At 56.4% G+C, this 19,350-nt stretch overlaps 1 protein-coding gene across 3 annotated transcripts in view; it reads right to left on the reverse strand.

Annotated features, from left to right (window-relative positions):
* Nucleotides 1-19,350, reverse strand: part of BMP7 (bone morphogenetic protein 7) — a 167,344-nt gene that overhangs the window by 58,666 nt on the left and 89,328 nt on the right. For 2 of the 3 annotated variants that reach the window (XM_058686046.1, XM_058686044.1), the window contains one exon: nt 17,721-18,346. The exons of the other annotated variant lie outside the window; for it this stretch is intronic. In XM_058686046.1, coding sequence (XP_058542029.1) covers nt 18,197-18,346 — 150 coding nt within the window. In that variant the 3' untranslated portion in view covers nt 17,721-18,196. Of the gene's footprint in view, nt 1-17,720; nt 18,347-19,350 lie in introns of those variants that run through there. 3 annotated transcript variants of the gene reach the window in all.

Consider the following 19,350-nt stretch of genomic DNA (forward strand, 5'->3'; position numbering starts at 1 on the left):
GCTTCCGTCTTTGTGTACATTCATTTAGTCTAAGGTGTGAGCGACTACCAAGCTCGACTCCTCGTAGCAATATCTGCTTTTTTCTTTTGAGTTCTGGTTCTTCCAAATGCATCCTTATTCAGAATGCAGAGACGCACCAGCCGAATTAAAGGGCCCCTCCCACATGCCCTTTCCTGCGGGGGGACTAGGGGTGCTGAGCAGGGTCTGCTGCCTTCTTTCCATCTACAAACCCTATGGCAGCAGAGGCGGTGAGCGCATCACCTCCAGCCCTGCCCTTGGCCATGAGTAAGTCTTTCCAGGCCCTTCCACGGCAGCCCTTAATCTGCAGCCCCAACGACCAGACGGTTCTCGGCACTTCCAGGTCTTGTTTGGACTGGAACAATTTAAAATGCTTTCTTATAATTACAGAGGTAGTGTGGGCGGGGGAAGTGCCGCCAGGAGGCCAGTGGGTTTGCACGTCTCGGCCGCAGCCAGCAATTTCAGTAATGATAGTCATGCACGCCGGTTATCTTTGGGGTTTCCAGAAATACAGGGACTTTTCCAGACACTCGTGAGTGTCTGTGACATGAGTGATTCGGTCTCCATCACTCTCCGAGGCCGCGAGAACCCACTGCCTGGATGAGCAGGGTTGCCTTTAGCGGCCGTTCAGGGAACACTGAACTCAGGTGGGTCTGGACAGTCCGGGGTGGGGGCGGGGGGGAACACTCAGAAGCCACCCCTGGAGAAGGGTAGTTCCCCGGATGGAGGGCTCTCCTGGGGTGGCAGCTTCTGAGTTTTAAAGTCAAGAAAGTCCTGGGCAGATCAGGAAGAGTCGGTCACCCTATTCCCGGCGAACCCGGGGAACCGAACGTGTGTGTTTTCCTCTGTTCCATCCAGAGCCCCTGCTGAAGAGGTGACAAAGAAATTTTTATTAAAATTTTTTTTAATGTTTATTTATTTTGAGAGAGACAGAGCGTGAGCAGGGGAGGGGCAGAGAGAAAGGGAGACACAGAATCTGAAGGGGGCTCCAGGCTCCGAGCTGTCAGCACAGAGCCCAACATGGGGCTCGAACTCAGGAACCGTGAGATCATGACCTGAGCCGAAGTCAGACACTTAGCTGACTGATATCAGCTAATATCCTTACTGATATCGGTAATATCCTTACAGAGATAAAATATTGAATTCACACAAGAACGAAATGTGATTAAAAAAAAAAAAGACCTTTTGCAGAAGTAAGAATGTCCTCTTGTAAAACTGTAATGAGAGAGTCAATACAATACTCGAGAGATAAAAAGCAAAGAAATATCCCAAAGCTTGGCATAAAACCATGGTGATGGAGAAGCAGAAGTCAGAGGCTCCATGCTGGGACCCGGCTCACAACTGGCAAGAGTTCTAGAAAGAGGAGATAGGACGGAGGGAGAAATGATCATGGCATTAACAGTTCTTGGAAAACCGGAGACCAAAAGGACACTCCAAGTTTTGCCAGAGAAAGAGGGGAAAGTTCGTATACAAAGGAACAGGAATCGGAATAGCCTTGAACTTCTGAACAACAATCCTGGAAACGTTCCAACTCTGAGAAGGCCTTCAAAAGTCTGGAGGAAAATTATTGTCAAGCGAGAAGTTTTCTATTGAGCTAAGTAATCAACGTGTGAGACAGAATGATGTTTTCAGCTATTGGAAGTTTCAAAAAGTGGCCTCCCGTGTATCTTATCCCAGTAGCTCCTGGAGGCCTCTGTCCCAATCACACAACAGTATAAACCATGAAAGACACGGGATCCAGGAACCGGGGGGGATGCACTGCAGGAGGGAGGTGAAAACTTGTCCCAGGGTGGCAGGTGGGGAAGTCCCAGCCGTGCAGCAGGCCTGGAAGCCACTGACAGGAAACCAGGAAGAATAATTGAAAAACCAGAACGAAAAGAAAGTCACCCAATAGATTACCTGATGTATTGAAAAAACTTCAGAATTCTTTCGGAAAGTTGGAGAAAGAGGGACACGAGGAAAGCTGAGCAGATGGTCTTCTAGAGGCAATCATAAACTTCAGGAAAAACAAAAGTCTGTGCGGGAAAGGAAATGATGCCGTAATATACCGCATGGTGTCGAGGTTAAACAGTATTTCCACGGCCATAATTGTGCAAATGCTAAACATACATTTCACCAAAAATTGGGATCAATAGACCAAGAGGATGTACGCGAGTAGTCTGTATATGCAGAAGGTGTAAGGTGTTCAATCCTCGTCTTTCGTAGGAGAGGTCAATGAATAATGTTTAAAACAGGAACATTTTTAATGTTTAAATGTGAAATTAATGTTTAACTTAATGAATAATGTTTAAAACATAAAACAGGGTGCCTGCGTGGCTCAGTTGGTTAAGCGTCAACTCTTGATTTGGGCTCAGGTCATGATCTCATGGTTCGTGAGACTGAGCCCTATGTCGGGCTCTGTGCTGACAGCACGGCACCTGCTTGGGATGCTCTCTCTGCCCCTCTCCCACGCATGTGTGTGCATCCTCTCTCTCTCTCTCTCTCTCTCTCTCTCTCTCTCTCGAAATAAATATATAAGCATTTTTTTTAAATAATCAAATAAAATAGAAAGTCAAGAAAGAACAGTATGGGTATATTTTTTAGAAATACAGAGGTATATATATGAGAAGATCCAAAAGAGTGAAAAAGTGGTTTCTTCCCGCGTTGAAAGTGCCCACCAGGTGCCCAGTACAATAAAGTTCAGAATGGCGTGGGGCACCTGGGTGGCTCAGTCGGTTGAGCGTCCCACTTCGGCTCAGGTCACGATCTCCCCCTCCGTGAGTTCGAGCCCCGCGTCGGGCTCTGTGCCGACGGCTCGGAGCCCGGAGCCTGCTTCCGATTCTGTGCCTCCCTCTCTCTCTGCCCCTCCCCTGCTTGCACTCTGTGTCTCTCTCCCTCTCAAAAATAAACAGTTCAAACATTGTTTTTAAAACAATGGTGGATCCTCACCTGTATTCCCACCGAAAGCAGGAGTCGGTGCTGGAGCGGGGACTGGCCCACGGCTGCTCTTTCTCACAAACTTGTATTCCGCTGAACATAGAGGTCTTATTTACCTCTGCATAAGTAGAAAGTAAATGTGAAAAGTGACAAAAGCACAGTTTTCTCTGGGAAGCAAAAGTAATGCAAGGAATTCGTCCGCAGAGCGGGGGTTGGGGTGGGGGTGGCCGGCTTTGAAGTACAGCTGGATCCAGCAGCTCACGCGATGCCACCGAGGGCCGGGGTGGCCCACTCGAGCCAGCGTGCCGGGGACTTCCTTAGTTTTAGCACCGAAATCTCCGCCCTCTGGGGAAACCTGTCAGTGCCCAGCAAACCAGGACGGCTGGTCACCCCAGCAAGGGCCCCGGGGTTTCTGCTTTTCTGGTCTGCCTTCCACGGGGTCGACGTCATGCTCACGTCTCACGGGGTGGCCCCTCGCACATTTGTGTGGTCGCCCCTCCCCCGCTGCCAGGTGCCTGAGTCATTGACTCACGGCCCCTTTTCACACACTTTTACTCTGTATTTTTGATCTTCCCATCTTTCATACGCTTAAGCTTTTTGTGAAGCCTCCCACCAAACCTTTTTTGGGAAGCCGTCCGTCTATAAATCCTAAATAAATAAACACATCACTCTCCTTTCCACAGCTGTCCTGGCGAGAGCGGCTTTCACAGTGGACCTGCCCAGCTTCCCGTGGTGGGGGGGCCCTGCCAGGGCGAAGTGAGCTCTCTAGCCCGAATTACTCTCTCTGGGCCCGCACCCTTTTTCTCCGGGGGCCACCCCCACGCCTGCCGAGCGCCTTTGTGTGAATAGGGACAAGGTGGCCCTCTCAGTAGATGTGGCCCTCCGCACAGCTCGGGGGGCCGATCACAGCATCTCTCTTACGGGCCGGACCGGGACAGCGGGTGGAAACACCCAGACCAGCACCTGGACGCGGCACTCGGGTCGGCAACTAATGGCCCGTAAGGCCTCTGCCCCTGCCCCTAAAGAATTTGGTGTGGCTGTGCGCCCCCCTCAAAAAAATAGACTCAAAAACAGGAAATTCAAAATTGAATGGTACAACCCACCAGAGTATGCAGAATGAGAAAGACAGACATATCAGGTGTTGGGGAGGGTCTGAGCTCTCGTAGGCTGCCGCTGGGGACTTAGTGTCCCCCTGGACAACAGGGGGGCGGAATCGACTAGAGCGGACGATGCACAAGTCCCCGTCCGACCCAGCTGCTCTGATCTCCTTCCTAGGATTAGACTCGCTGACTTGTGTGCATATGTTCACCAAGAGGCAGATAGGCAAGGATGTTCCCAGCATCATCTCCTTCTTTTTTTATTGCCTTTTTCTTTTTTATTTGGGAGAGACAGTGGGAGAGGGGCAGAGGGAGAGAGAGACAGAGAGAGAGAATCCTAAGCAGGCTCCACACTCAGCACAGAGCCCCACGCGGGGCTCACGATCCTGGGATCGCGACCTGAGCCGAAATCAAGAGTCGGACGCTCCGTTGACCGAGCCACCCAGATACCCCTTCATCTCCTTCTTTTTTTCCTTTTAATTCTTTTTTACATTTATTTATTTTTGCAAAACAGAGTAAGACAAAGCGTGAGCAGGGGAGGGGCAGAGAGAGAAGGAGACAGAATCCAGAAGCGGGCTCCAGGCTCCGAGCTGTCAGCACAGAGCCCGACGTGGGGCTCGAACCCACGAACCGCAAAATCATGACCTGAGCCGGTCGGACGCTCCACCAACTGAGCCCCCCAGGCGCCCCAACCCTTCGTCTCCTTCTCAAACAGAAACTCCAAACGACCACACGCCCGTCAAGAGAAGAACAGATAAACTGATCGGCTCCATTCACAGAATGGAATATTATAGAGGGGAGGAAATGAACCGATTACAGGTAAACGCAGCGAGATGGGTCGATCTTACAAACAACGTTCAGGGAAAGAGGCCAGACACACAAGAACAAGTATCAATTCGACTTTGTCCGCCTCCCTTTCTCTGACAGCCAGACCAGTTTTGGGGTGAGAATCTGGGCAGGTGTTTACCCTAGGAGACGGGGCTGTACCGGAAGAGACCTCTTTGGGGGGGGGTGGTGGTGATGCTATTTCTTGATTTATTCCCAGGGCAGAGGCCCTCACTCTGGGGTCACTTGGTGCATATTCACTTGCAAAGTTGGTGCTCCTTCCTGCACGGGTGTCATTCTTCAGCAGCAAACCCCGGATACATGCGATTACATCACGTTGACTGTGTTTCCCTCGCCCAAGGGGCGGTGGGGGCCTGGGCCGATGGTGAGCCCCCCTTGTCCTCCCGTCTCCGCCGAAATGTGTCTCAGCACCTGTCCTAGCAGGTGGCCTCACCGCTGGCCACGATGCCGCCATGCCCCCGGTAAGTCTCCCTTCACGGCCGGCCGAGCCACTGTTTCTCCTGTTGACGGCGGAGCCGCTCTCTGTGGCTGGGGGACTGTCACTTGCGGGTTCGGGGGCGTGGTGGATTGTGCCTTATGCCTCTCACGGCCCGGCCTGCCGCGTGCCTGTTTTCTGGAACAGTGTCAGGTGCAGAGTGTCAGAGATGAAGCCCTTGCGGCTGTCGTGTGTGTGCCTGGCGGGACGAGTCAGGCGTTTCTCAACCGACCAGAGGAAGGGAAACGTGCGTCCTGTTTTCCGTCCGCCGAGAGGAGAAGGCTGGGTTGATGGGCGATGTTTTCGACCTCTTCCTCCGAGCCCTCGTTCGTTTCCGGATCTAAGACTGGGAACAGTCCGTGTTAACCAAAGGAGCGTTCGGAGGCTGAACCGGCAGCCGGACGGAGGCTTCGGGCACGACGCTGAAGGGGAGCACGTCGGAGCCCACGGCGGGGACAGGACGTCCCAGCTGGGCAAAGGCTGGAAGGAAAGCCGTCCGGGGTGAGACCACCGCTGAGCCCAGGGCCCCACTGTGGGTGAGGACACGCGGACAGAAGCCGTGGCAGGTCGTGGGGGTCACGGAGCAGGCGTGCCAGACTCCGCCATCAACGCCACGCCCACACGGTCAGGCCCCCCGCCCGCTGGACCGCTTATACCCCCGGGAGGTCACCAGGAGGGCCAGGAAGCAAAGAGCCTTGTGGCGCATTGAGCCCGCGACCGCCGCCCCATCTCATGAGAAGGCCCGCTCAGCGCTATCAGCAGGCCGGCTCTGAAGATAAGCGGCCTCCGCTTGGCCCCACGGATGGTGTTATTTCAGGGACCGCTCAGAAGGACAGGATGGGATGGGACCCAGCCATCTGTCATCCTCTCCTTCGTCAACACGCTATGCGAGCGGCGAACAAAGACCAGCACTTGCCTGGGGAAACCACCCTCCCCAAAGGCGTCTGGGCAAGGAATCTGCTCGGAGCGATGCTTTCCATCCTCCTCCCCGGCACCTCTGGGCGGTCACCCCCCCCCCCCCCCCCGAGGCCAAGGTCCGCTCCCCAACCCCGGGCTGGACGGGCTGCGTGAGGTGACTTCTGCTAAAAACCTCCTAAGATAAAGAGATCCCAGATCTGGACTCAGTTAGAGAGGGTCAGGGCCCAAACGTGGAATTCCCCTACTTCAAACCGTCTACATCCCGCATCTCGATAACATAATTAAGGGGGATACGCGGCGCTGAGGGTCAAGGGCCAAGGTGCGGGCCTCTGAGCCGACTGGGGCCCGCGTCTCCATCCCCCACCCCTTCCACCTCGGCCCCCGCCGTTCCCCCACCCCCACCGGACACACGCGCACGCTGTTCTTGGGGATTGTGTCACCTTCTACTCGGCGGCCGGCCGGCTGCCTCAAATGATGCCACAGGTTTGGGAGAACGTGGGCAGATGCATCGTCCCCAGTTCTCCCCGCCACTGCCCGTCACGGAGCGGGAAAAGCAAAGAAGACAGCCACGGGTTTGGGATGAAAGTCAGCGGGAAGGTTCACTGCTCCGTTGGCACGCCCGGGCACTCCTGAGAAGACTTCTCACTGATGATCCCCAAACGGCGTCAAATGTGCCCACGGGGTGAGGCCGACCGAGAGCCCCTGACCCCAGCCTTGATCTGAAAGGGAGGGACGCCGAGGGCCAGGGCGAAGGCCTCCTCGAGGTCGTGCAGCCACGGGGGGCACACCCCACGTCTGATTCCAGGCCTGTTGACGACAACAATCACATGTGTTCACCAAACATGCGAGGGAAGCCATGGGCTGGGCACTGGGGACACCGCAGTGACCAAACTCCTCGCCAGGAGCAGGGCTCACGCACGAGGCGACTTGGGGCGAAGACCTACGGAAGCTGAGGGAACAGCCTGTGGCTGTCTGGGGGAACAGCATTCCTGGCACAGGCTGGAACCGGTGCAAAGGCCCTGAGGCAGAGCACGCTTGGGGTGTTGAGAACAGCGAGGAGGATGCATAGCCGTAGCAGAGAACATAAAGGGACAGGGGGCGGGGCGAGGTGCGGGAGGCCAAATAAGGGCCCCTCAAAGATGTCCACGTCCCAGTCCCTGGACTCTGTGCATATGGTACCTTACAGAGCTGACATGTAGCTTAGCGTCTGCCATTTTCACCCACAACACTTCTGGCACCAAATGTGTTGGTGAAGCGGAGGAGACCCTATACCCTAGACCCTAGGAGGAGCCCCTTCTTCAAGTCTTCAGACACCAGCCAGATGTCCTATGATTCGATTCGATTCGATTCTGGCACTAACCACCCAGAGTTTGCACAGACCCAGGCTATAAACGGGGGGTGGGGGGCGGATATCCTCAACCCCTCCTCAGCTTGGGTGACTTTTCCAACTGCTCAGAGAACTCAAGTTACTTTCCTTATTAGCACCGGCAGTAAAGGACACAAGCCAGGAACAGCCAAATGGAAGAGATCCCTGGGGCGGAGCTTGGGGGGGAGGGGGGAGAGGGGCTCAGAGCTCCTGGCCCTCCCGGCACCCCCATACGATCACCAGGCAGGAAGCTCCCCAAACCCCGTTTTTCAGGGTTTTTTTTAAACGGATGTTCCATTAAGTACGCAGGACTGAGTAAATCACTGGCCGGTGGTGATGAACTCGGTCCCCAGCCTCCTGGAGGTCAGGGACTTGGGCTGGAAGTTCCAGCCCTCCTCTAGGGGTCCGTCCCTCTGGCCAGTCAAGAGTCACCTCCTCAGCATAATAAACTCAGACGTGGCTGGAGGGAGCTACTTTTGGGAATCGGCCGACATCTCAAAACCCCCTTCTTCCCACCCCTCAGGAAGTTCCAAGGGTTTTAGAAGCTCTGTGCCAGGAACCGGGGACAAAGACCAAATATTTATTTTTTATTCGATCCCGCCTTGCACCAGGGACTCGGCAGATGTGGTTGGGTTAAGGATCGTTGAGGCCGAGGGATGGTCCTGGACTGTGTGAGCACAACATCATCACAAGGGGCCGTGTGAGAGAGGAGTCGGATCAGAGAAAGACGTGGGGGGACTTGAGGACGCCACTCTCCTGCCCTGGGGCTGGGGAAGGGGCCGCAAGCCGAGGGGCGACAGCAGAGGCGCTGAAGGAGCTGGAAAAGGCGGGGGTCCTCCAGTCTCTGGAAGGAACCAGCCCTCTCCTGCGGCCTGGGCAGACTCCCGACCCCCCGAACTGTGAGGGGTAAATCCGTGCTGCTGTAAGGCGCTGAGTTAGGGGTCATTTGTCGCAGCAGCCCAGGAAACCGCGGGAGGGACAGAGGCAGTGGGGCCTTTGGGGTGATTTGACTCGAAGAAGGGTGGGGCTCGGGGAGGGTGCTGGGCAGAGACCTCGGGTTTAACAGGATCACTGGCTGCGGCGATCAGCCCGGTGCTTGAGCTAAGTGCTCTGCTTACGTCATCTCATTTAATGCCTCCCCATGTCCCTGAGAGGTTGTGAGCACCGTGCCCATTTCACAGAAGAGGAAGCTGGGGCTTCAGGGAGCTCCGTGGTCGCTGTGCGGTGCCTCGAGGTGCGCCAGCTCGTAAAAGGCTCCAATTCTCCCCCTGGTGGGGCGTACGAGGTCCTTCGATCGGTGGCCACCCCCGCCCCGGCAGATTTCCTTCAACTGTCCCCTAGAATAAATGTCCAGCCGTCTGCTGTCCCCTCACTGCCTCCTGCAGGTGTTCATGGCTCTCCCAGAGAGGCAGGCACTGCCACACAGACTCTGTCACCAATCCGCCGAGTGGACACCACGGCGGGGGGGGGGGGGGGCGGTTTCCAGAAGGCAGGAGGAGCCCCCGCCCCTTAACATCTCCCCTGAGCTCCCAGGCTTCTGCCTTGTTGGCCCGGCTTCTGTTTCTCCATCAGTGGTTCTCAACCGGGAGCGACTGTCTTCCCAGGGGACGCGGGGCAATGCCTGGGGACATTAATGGCCATCACCACTTGGGGGACAGGAGAGGAATGGGGGCCAGGGATGTTGCTAAACATCTTACAGTGTGCAGGGTGCCCCGCCCCAAACGGCAGCAGCCGAGGCCGAGAATCACAGTTTGCCCATCACCCGTCTACTGGCCTCATGTCCCCGCCTCGGGGTCTGCGGGCGGCCCTGTGGCCATGGGGACGTTACACATGGGGTTTCTGTGCACTCTGCCTGCGCCCCTTGTCACATCCCCTTTCTGACACCCCCCTCACCTGGTTTGAGTGCCTTCTCTCTGCCCCCCGCCCCACTCCCCTGCACCGATCCCCACCCAACGCTCAACGTTGTCACCCCTTTCCCTTGGTTGCTTACCTGTTCTGCTCCCTCTGCCCCCGGACGCACCACCATCCATGAGCACGGGGCCCTCATCTCCCCCTCGGTCACGGTGCATCCTCGGTGCCCAGAACACCGCGCACAGTGCGTCGATGCTCAAAACGCACCTGCTGGATGGCAGACGTATCCAGTCAGAATTGGGCCCCGGGCCTGGCCCCGAAGCCTTTGTCCTAGTCCCCAAGCACAGGACAGCCCGGCAGGACAGGACAGGACAGGACAGCCCGGCCAGGGTGGGGCCCTGGCTCAAAAGGCAGGAAGGACTTCAGGACGATGACCACAGCCCATTCGAATCAGCAAGGGGCCGTTCCGAGCACAGAGGCTCGTGCGGCTGCTTAGGACACGCGGCCGGAGAGAGGAGAGCTCGTACCGTCGCAAAACGTTGGCCCGCGGTGCTGGGACAAGAGTGGCGGCCACACCTCAGTGTCACGGCGCTTCGAGCGGGCCCGCTCCTGAGCCAGCTCCTGGGCCTGCTGGCCGCCGGGTCTGAGAGACGGCCGGCGAGAGGGCGCCGCTCGCCCAGGCCAGGTGCACTCTGCCTCTGTCCAAACAGCTGCTGCGAAAGGCTTTGGCGAGTTCTGTGTTTTCCCTCTTCTATTTTTATTTCCTCAAATCTAAGACCAAGAGAGGCCAGTGCCAGATTCTGAAGCGGTCTGAGCCAGGGTGGACCGATCCGCAGGCGAAGGGAAACGTGTCTGCGAGGGGTCACTGCAAGTACCCTGGGAAGGGATGGACAGACTTCACGTTGAGGGCGGGGCCGAGCCCGGAGAAGGACCGGGTCCCCTGACAGAGGCTCCGTCCCGCCATCGGAGGCCCCTGGACCCAGGGCCGCCTCCGCACTGCCCCACCCTGGAGGTGCTGTTTTCCCCGACCCCTCCCGGGAAACGGCGCCCCCTGGAGGTGTGCGGGGCCCAGCTCACTAACGCCCAGCAAACGTGTGACGGTTTCTACCTCCCTGTGTGTTCAAGTGGGGGAGGGCGGTCAGCGTATGCGGCTCTCAGGCTTGTCCCGCGGATCTGCACGAGCTCGACGGGCCCCTGGCCCGGAGGGAGCACTCCAGGGCTCACACTGTGGTTTGCAAAGATCCACACGGGTCACGCCACCATCCTTCCCGGGCACATGTGAGAGTAGCTGAGGTGATGAGGGACTTTACAAAGAATCTGGGGACGACAGGTAATGATTCTGGGCACTTGTAGGTCACAACCTAAATCGTTCAACTCACTGGATGGGATCGGGGTGGGGGGGCGTCCCCCGTGGGAGGACTCTGTGTTCAGCTATAGCCATGATCATTCTCTCGCGTGCCTGCTATTTGCCAGGGACTTTCTGTGCCCGTGCTACCCCTAACGTCCTCCATAACCCAAGGTGCGTGGGGTAGCTCAGGTGATGTGCGAGGGAAGAAGTCTGAAATAGCCCCCGGGTTTCTGCCCGGCGTAGAATGATCGCTCCCAAAGGTGAAGGGATTTTATAACCAACGGACTTTGAGCGAATCAAAGGGAGATTTTCCTGGGTGGGTCTGACCTCATCAGATGAATCTTTAAAAGAAGAGAGGTCCTCCTGCTGGCTTTGAAGAACGAAGCGGCCGTGTTGTGAGGGGAGCACCTGTAAAGGAGCTGAGAGCGACCCAGGGCTGACAACCAGGAAGAAAATGGGGACCTCGGTCCTACGACCGCAAGGAACTGGATTTGGCCAACAGCTGGGATGAATTTGGAAGAAGCCTCAGCTCCAGGTAAGAATGGAGCCACGGGGGGGTGCCTGGGGGGCTCGGTCGGTTAAGCGTCTGACTCTTGACTTCCGCTCAGGTCATGACCTCGAGGTTCATGAGATCGAGCCCCGCCTCGGGCTCTGCGCTGGCTGCATGGAGCTTGCTTGGGATTCTCTCTCTCTCTCTCTCTCTCTCTCTCTCTCCCTCTCTCTCTGCCCCGCCCCCATGTTCACACACTCTCTCTCTCTCTCAAAATAAATAAACATAATAAATACACATAAAAAAGAAAAAAACAACGCACCTGCTGGCACATTGCTTACAGCCCCGTGAGGTCCTGAGCAGAGAACCTAGCTACACGTTGCCCACACTTCTGACCCGCAGAAGGTGTAAGATAATAAATGGGTGATGATTTAAGCCAACAAGTTTGGGTAATTGTGCTGTAGCAAGAGAAAACTAATACCAATAGGTAGTTGCCAGTCTCCAACATCCATAAAATTCTGAGAGCAATAAAACACTGACTGCTGATTTTTGAGTATATACCTCGCCACCTTGAACCAAAGACTATAGTTTCCAGTCTCCCCTGCGGCTGGGTGTGGCCATGTGACTGTATTTTTGCTAATTGGCGGATGACTGGATATTTTGTGTCTACGCGTTAGGACGGCTACTGGAAGGAAGCATATAGCCTAGAATACAGATATAATGGCTGGTGCTCCAGCAGCCATGTTGGGCCACGAAGTGGACTGGGAGGATGGAGGCCATGAATGATGATGACAGGGCAGACAGGCAGAAAGAGACTAGACCCCAAATGGTGCGGTGGAACTGCCATCCTGACCTTGGACAGCTGACTTTCAGACTTCCTTTAAATGAGAAACTTTTATCTTGTTTAAGCCACTGTTACTCGGGGGTTTTGTTGTGGTGGCGGTTAAGTACAGCTTATGCTCACCCTACGTTATCTCGGTGGGCACCATACCATCTCACAGAGGAGGAAACTGAGGTCACAGAGAAGGTAGAGACGTGCCCACAGCAGGGATCCCACAGCTAACTAAATAACTGGCCCCGGGTCCCTGTGCCCAACACGCACTGCCTCTGACTCTGTGGCGTGAGAACTCTCCTCCACGTCAAACAGATATTTGTAAGAAAGCAGCAGTGGACTTCCCCCAGAGCAGGTGAGTGAGTGTCCTGCCAGTTGCCCCCACCGGTGAATTTGACCAGTGTCACTTCTCACCCCAAACGCCTGGTGAAGGGCCTCGGGGCTCACCCCCTCCAGCCTCTGCACATGAGGAGGCAGGACAGGTTCCACTGGGGCCTCGGAGCCTTTGCACGTGCTGATCCCTGAGGCAGAGATGCTCTTCCCTGCAGTCACTCCACTGCTCTGTCCTTCCTTCGGGGGCCCACCCCTTCCTTGACCACTCCGTCCGAGGAGCTTAGCCAAGCTAAGCCAACCCCCCACTTCCTTCCCCTGCTCACTGTTCCTTCCTGATACGCATCATTACTCGCCACTAAAGTGCTCACGGTCCACGCCAGCTTGTCCATCAGGCACGGTGGACAGTGCCCAGGGCTCACGGCACTGTCAGGGGCCCCCAAGGTGTTTTCACGTCTTTTAAAATCAGAAGGTAAGAAATGGATGGGATTCAGCCTGACTTACTTGCTATTCCAACCCAGTCGTAACAGAATCTGCGTCATTCTGCCTGAAGGAGGGGATCCACGCGGCCACGGTGCGGCGTCAGTTACGACTTGTTTCCCGTGCTCCCCGGATGCGGGCTTCGTGGTGAGGACGCTTTGCCTCGTCCCCTGCCTCTCCAGTGGCCGTAGCGGGGCTGGTGCATGGTGGTGCCATGAACTAGTGAATGAACAAACGAGCAAATGAATGCTTCCGGCCGAAGAGGAAGGCTGTGCTTCCTCGGAGTGATCCCCGCTCCCGCAAAGGGCAGCGCGGGTTGGCTGCCCTTGGCCGTGGTCATCCTTGTGTGTGGTCTACCTACTCCTCCTGGATCCCTGTGCCACGTCGGCCCCACCGGAGGACGGTGGCTCCCGTCGTGCATGGGCCAAGGGCGGGAAGTGGGGGGAAGCGGGGGTTGGGCCCCCACAGCCCCTTCTCCAGCCACGGATGGGGCAGAAAGCGGCAGCACGTGTGGCACGAGGCAGGCTGGGACTAACTGAGGCTGCTGGGAAGTTCTGGTAGGCTCCAGAACGTCGTGGGGGCAGAAGGGGACAAGGCCGTGGGAGAAAGACAGGAACCTCACCGTAATGCGATGAATGGTGGCCTCAAAAAAGACTTGTCCACAGCCTAACGCCTCGTCCTTACGAATGTGACCTTATTTGGCAAAAAGGTCTTTGCAGATGTAATTAAGGATCTTGAGGTGAGATCGTCCCGGATTATCCAGCGAATCCTAAACGCAATGACAAAAGGCCCAGGAAGGACCAGAGGAAAACGGAGGGATGTGACGACGGGTGACCCAGCCACCAGCCGAGGGAGCCAGCAGCCCCAGAAGCTGGGAGACGCTGGGAATGACTCTCCCTGAAGTCCCTGCACAGGGCACAGCCCTGCAGACACCTTGAGTGTTGACTTCTGGCCTCGGAACTGCGAGCAAACACTTCTGTTTTCGGCCACCACTGTCGTCATCAGTTACGGCAGCTCCGGGAGACGGACACGCTCACCTTCCCCGAAACATCTGAACAGAGGGAAGGACTCCAAACGTACATGTGAGGATTCTCCGAGCAGATGGCCTCAGTGGCCACGGCCAACACCCCCAGCCTCTCAGCAGGGCCCACACACGGTCCGTCACCGGCAGGCGAGGGAGGGCTCCGAGCGAAGGCCTCGCTCGCTCGGCAGGAGAGGCCGCCGGCCACAGCCAGGGAGGAAGCTTTGTGTTGCGCTCAGAGTTCTCACAAAGGAAGGTCTCGGGCGGCTTGGAAACGGCAGGGAGACCCCGGGCCTGCCCTTTGTGGTCCAGGAAGTCGGCACGGATTCGGGGACTGACACACGGCCCCGGGGGCCTTTGGGAGGGTTGGGGCTGGGGGCCCAGAGACCCCGCTTTTACAAGCACCCCCGGGCGATCGTAGCTGCGGTGATCTCGGTGGAGGCCAGGCTGCGGGGCTCAAATTCTGATCGCGGCACTTGGTGGCTGGGGACTTCGAGTAAACGCCTTCACCTCTCTGCGCCTGCTCGGCATGGCCAGCGGGGACCTCAGGCCGCGCCGCGGGAGCAAAGGTGCGCAGGTGCTCGGAGAGCAGGGGCGGGACAGGAGGCGATGAGAAACCGCTCGGAGGTGAAAGTGAGCAAGAGGGGTGGAAACCGGGAAGGCAAACGACCTCACGTGCGCTGCCTTGGCCACAACACCCCTGCCCACGGGAGCCCAAAGAGGTGCCAGACGGGGGAGGCGGGCCAGCAGGTCGCTCTGAGACTGGCCTCTCGGCTTCTTCCGGAAGGTGTGGCTTTTACTTTCCTGCTCTTAATAGACATGTGGGTACAAATCCAGAGCCATCTGCAATGATTAAAACAGCAACTGATATTCACCCCTTAGGAATAATAGCCTCACGAGACAGACGATTGGGAGTAGTGAGGACTGTGGTTAACGAGCGCTGTTTGGCTCCAGCCGAGAGTCTCCATGCAGGAATGCGGCCCACGGCAGGCAGGTCTGCCCGTTTCTCAAGAGGAGCCAGAACTGGGGAATGTGTTTTTCACCCTCAACCTTCTAGTTTTCAAAAACCATGACGGCCATGAACTCCCTTTTTTTTTTTTTTTTTAATTTTTTTTTCAACGTTTTTAATTTATTTTTGGGACAGAGAGAGACAGAGCATGAACGGGGGAGGGGCAGAGAGAGAGGGAGACGCAGAATCGGAAACAGGCTCCAGGCTCCGAGCCGTCAGCCCAGAGCCTGACGCGGGGCTCGAACTCACGGACCGCGAGATCGTGACCTGGCTGAAGTCGGACGCTTAACTGACTGCGCCACCCAGGCGCCCCTGAACTCCCTTTTTGAAGATGTATCAACACCGTGCTGGGGGGCGGGGCGGGGAGTCAGGCTCGTCCGCGGGCGCATCCGGCCCTCCGGTGTGCGGCTCCGGTCTCTGGCCTGGACCTGGAACAAAAGCTAGATTGCGCATCAGGACAGTGACAGGAGGGTTTGGAGATCCCGGGGGCTGGAACTTGCCGGGAGCGGTTGTTTCGTTTGAGGCAACGGGGAAGGGCGGGCCGTCTGGCCAAGTAACAGCCGGGTTCCTAACATCCACCAGGCGACCTCTGGGTGCACTTGAACGTGACAAAGGAACCGGTGATGTTGCACGGCTGAGCGCTGCCGAATGCACGGCAAGGAGGTGGGCCCCTGGCTGCCTCCCCCGGGCCCCCACCGGTCGGTCCCTCCCCGGCTCGAGCCCAGAGCCAACAGCTCCCCCCCCCCGCCCACCCCGGCCCCGAACCACTGAAACAATTTGCATTGGACAATGCTGGCGACGGGGCCCTTGCTGCTTCGGCTTTGGGTGTGCACGTCCCCGCCCACCCCCCCCCCCAGCCTGCCTTTTTTGTTTCCTTCTTGTGCCTCTCTTTTATTGGGATGACTAAATCTTTAAACTATGTTAGCAGTAAACACAGCTCATTTACCCCCCTGCCTCTCTGAAACAGCTGTTGACAGCTGCACTGTAATTCAATCGAGGATCTTTGTAGTCGAGCCTCCCCGGTTCACATTTGTGGTTCGGTTCCATCCCTCCTGCCTGGAGCCCCACACAGCTGCACCAAGTATTGACGAGCGCCCCGCTCTCCCCGGGGCCTGGCTGATGAACAGCGCACTGATGGTGGGGGCCAAGGCGGAGAGTTCTTAGCAAACCAAGGGAGCGGCGACGTCCGGGAGTTAAGAGGGAAAGAACCCGACATCCACGGCCCCAAGAATCAGAACCAAATGTCTCCTTTCATTGAAAAGGCAAAAACCCTCTTTATTTTGTCTATTTATACAGAAAATTCGCTGAGGACCGCTCTATGCAACAGCTGAAGGTACAATGGTCTGACCGTTAATAAATAGTCTTAAATAAGAAAACAAACAGGCCGGGGGGGGGGTGGGGTGGGGAAGCGAACTCATCATCCTGAACGAGGGACCGAAGAAGGAGGGTGTAAAGTGAGCTTCCGATGGACATAAATAATTTCCTTTGTTTTGTAACAACTATTTACATGTTTCAATGTACAGACGATGCGAGCCAGAAGCCAGTTGGGGTACAAGTGGCCAGAAAACTTGCACCTAGAGGGAATCACACAAAAATCCCCAGATCTGCCAACAGGTAAAACAAAGCACAGCAAAGACAGTGAGTCTTCCCTACTGACCAGGCCGAGTGAAGGCTGCAGCCTAAGCTACTGAAGAAGAAAAATAAAGGAAGATAAAAACGGGGGCTCCGGTGTTTCCAGGAACCAACTTAATCAAGGTGGAGAAAACAATCCCCTGCTGGACGGGATTCCAGGGGCACAGGCCTCATCTGGATGAAGCCTCATGTGGATTAGCCTCATCTGGATAACCCTGCTCTAGACTGCCCAGAGCTCCCCAAGGCTTGTGTGGCAGCTAGTGGCTGGGTACACAGCATTTAGGGGACCCACTGGCCAAGGGAAGGGAGGCTCACACCAAGAGCCACATCAGAAATGGCAACTTGGAGTTGGAACACCCAATTAGGACGTCACTCCCAAAGCGGCTTCTAGATCCTTCCATCTGAGATTGGCATCCAGCAGGTCTAAACCACGTCCTCTGCTCCTTACTTCAAGGAGCTGATTGTTTGCAGAGCCCTCAACAGGGGCCACCGGGGGCCCCGGTTGGAGCCCAGACCTCAGAACGCTGCTGTCCATGTACGGCCCAACGGGGGAGCCCCCCGGGGCGGTGGCCAGCACCCCCGCCCACCCCACCCCGATCTAGAGCTGGGCTTCCTTGGCACTCCTTTAAATGGGGCCATGGTGTGGCTAGAGCTCAAGGTGTGGCTGCAGGTGCTGTCCCGGTGGCTGTCCCGTCCACTCTGGCACGCCACATCGAGTTTCCTACCGTGAGGAGAGCCGGGAAACCGGTTCCAAAGTCTGCCAGCACTCCACATGGCTATTTTAATCTCTGCCACCACACACACACACACACACACACACCCAGCTGAACATGTTTTTCCTTCAAGGTCAACACCCCCCCTCCTGCGAGCAGAAATCTGCCGTTTCCCTGCCCGGCTAAATCTTAGATTTAGGCAAGTCTATATAAACAGTGGGCCTCTGCAAGTCTCAGAATGAAACCAGACTGGAATGACGGGGCGGGGGGGGGGGGGTGTCTCCCCATCCTCCCCCGGCCACAGCTTCTGTTTACGAAACCAGAGTAAACCAAGAGATGGGGATAAATTGTTTAGGAAAATATATCTGTAACATCCTAACCATTTTCGTTCATTCGTTTTATTGTGACATTTATTACAGGAACTTCTGTGTTAACTCTCCTTGCGCACAGACACAACGCGCCCACCCCTCGCCGCACCCCCTTCCTCCCGCTGCTGGGGGGCCTGGCTGAAGGGCGCTCCTAATTACCCCTGGGAACGAGTCAGTGCACGGCAGAGAGTTCACAGCCAATGATCGCGGCCGGGCAATTTTTCTTTCTATATGTACTGTTTTCCTTCAGGCTTTGTCTGCAGCAGCTTGTAGGATCTTGTCCATAGGAGGCCGGTGAAAACCTGATCAAAAGGCATTCACCTCCCAAATTCCTTGATACGCCTACACCGTTAAGGTTGGGGACGGCGGCGGGACAGGCCTCTCGAGGGGCGGCGGGTCTGCTGGTGCCTTGCCAAGGCAGGGGGTGGCGGGAGGCCGAGGATCCCAAAAGAACGTGGCCCCCGAGGATCTGAGTTCCGGGAGGGCCTAGTGGCAGCCACAGGCCCGGACGACCATGTTTCTGTATTTCTTCAGGATGACATTGGAGCTGTCGTCAAAGTAGAGCACCGAGATGGCGTTGAGCTGCGTGGGGGCACAGCACGGCTTGGGCACTGTCTCCGGGTTGATGAAGTGGACCTGGAACGAGCAAACGGCGGCAGCGGTGAGCCGCGTCGCGTCACTACCCCCCCCGGCCACCTCGTTTCTAGAAGGCTCACGCGTGGCTTGGGCAAAACGACCGCACGCGGGGCTCGCCCTCGACGCTTCCTGGGCGGACACGGGACTAGCTCGGTTCTGAGAGGGCCCGTTTCCCACGGCAGGGAACCAGAGTACCGACGTCGACACAGTACTCGGCCGGGAAGCGCGTGGCCGGGCGGGTCTCTACCGCGGGGCTGCCTGTACAGTGCGGAGGGCTTCGCGGGGTCTCTGGGAGGCCAGGGGCACTCGACCCCCAGCCGCGACGGCCAAAAATGTCTCCAGAACCTGTCAAATGTCCCCTGGGGGGGCGGGGCAAAATTGCCCTAAGTGGAGACAGAGTGGGCCCGCAGGCCGAATCCTGCCCACCACCTGTTCCTGCGAATAAAGTTTTATTGGCACCTAGGGCTGCACCTGGCACACTTGAGTCGCTGCAACAGAGGCCGTAGGACTCGCAAGGTTAAAAAGATCTACCGCCTGACTGTCTGGAAAAAGGTGGCTGACCCCCGGGCTCACCTGCCCGGTCCAAGAAAAGGAGAAAGCAAGGCACACATGTAATCTCCCATGTTCTAGCAGCCGCATGTGAAAAGATGGAAAAGAAACACGTACAATTCATTTAAATAATCTATTTAATTTAACCCAGGGTTTCAAAAATATTACCGTTGCAATACATACTTACCGTAAAGAATCATTAATGACGTATTGTGCTTTTTTTGGGTACCAAGTTTTCAAAAACTAGTGTGTATTTTATTTTTTGGGGTTTTTTTTTTTAATGTTTTTATTTATTTTTGAAGGAGAGAGAGAGAGAGAGAGACAGAGCATGCGCAGGGGAGGGGCAGAGAGAGAGGGAGGCACAGAATCCGAAGCAGGCTCCGGGCTCCGAGCTGTCCGCACAGAGCCTGATGCGGGGCTCGAACCCACAAACCGTGAGATCACGAGCTGAGTTG

This window comes from Neofelis nebulosa, chromosome 9, assembly GCF_028018385.1.
Source record: "Neofelis nebulosa isolate mNeoNeb1 chromosome 9, mNeoNeb1.pri, whole genome shotgun sequence".
NCBI classification, from domain to species: Eukaryota; Metazoa; Chordata; class Mammalia; order Carnivora; family Felidae; genus Neofelis; species Neofelis nebulosa.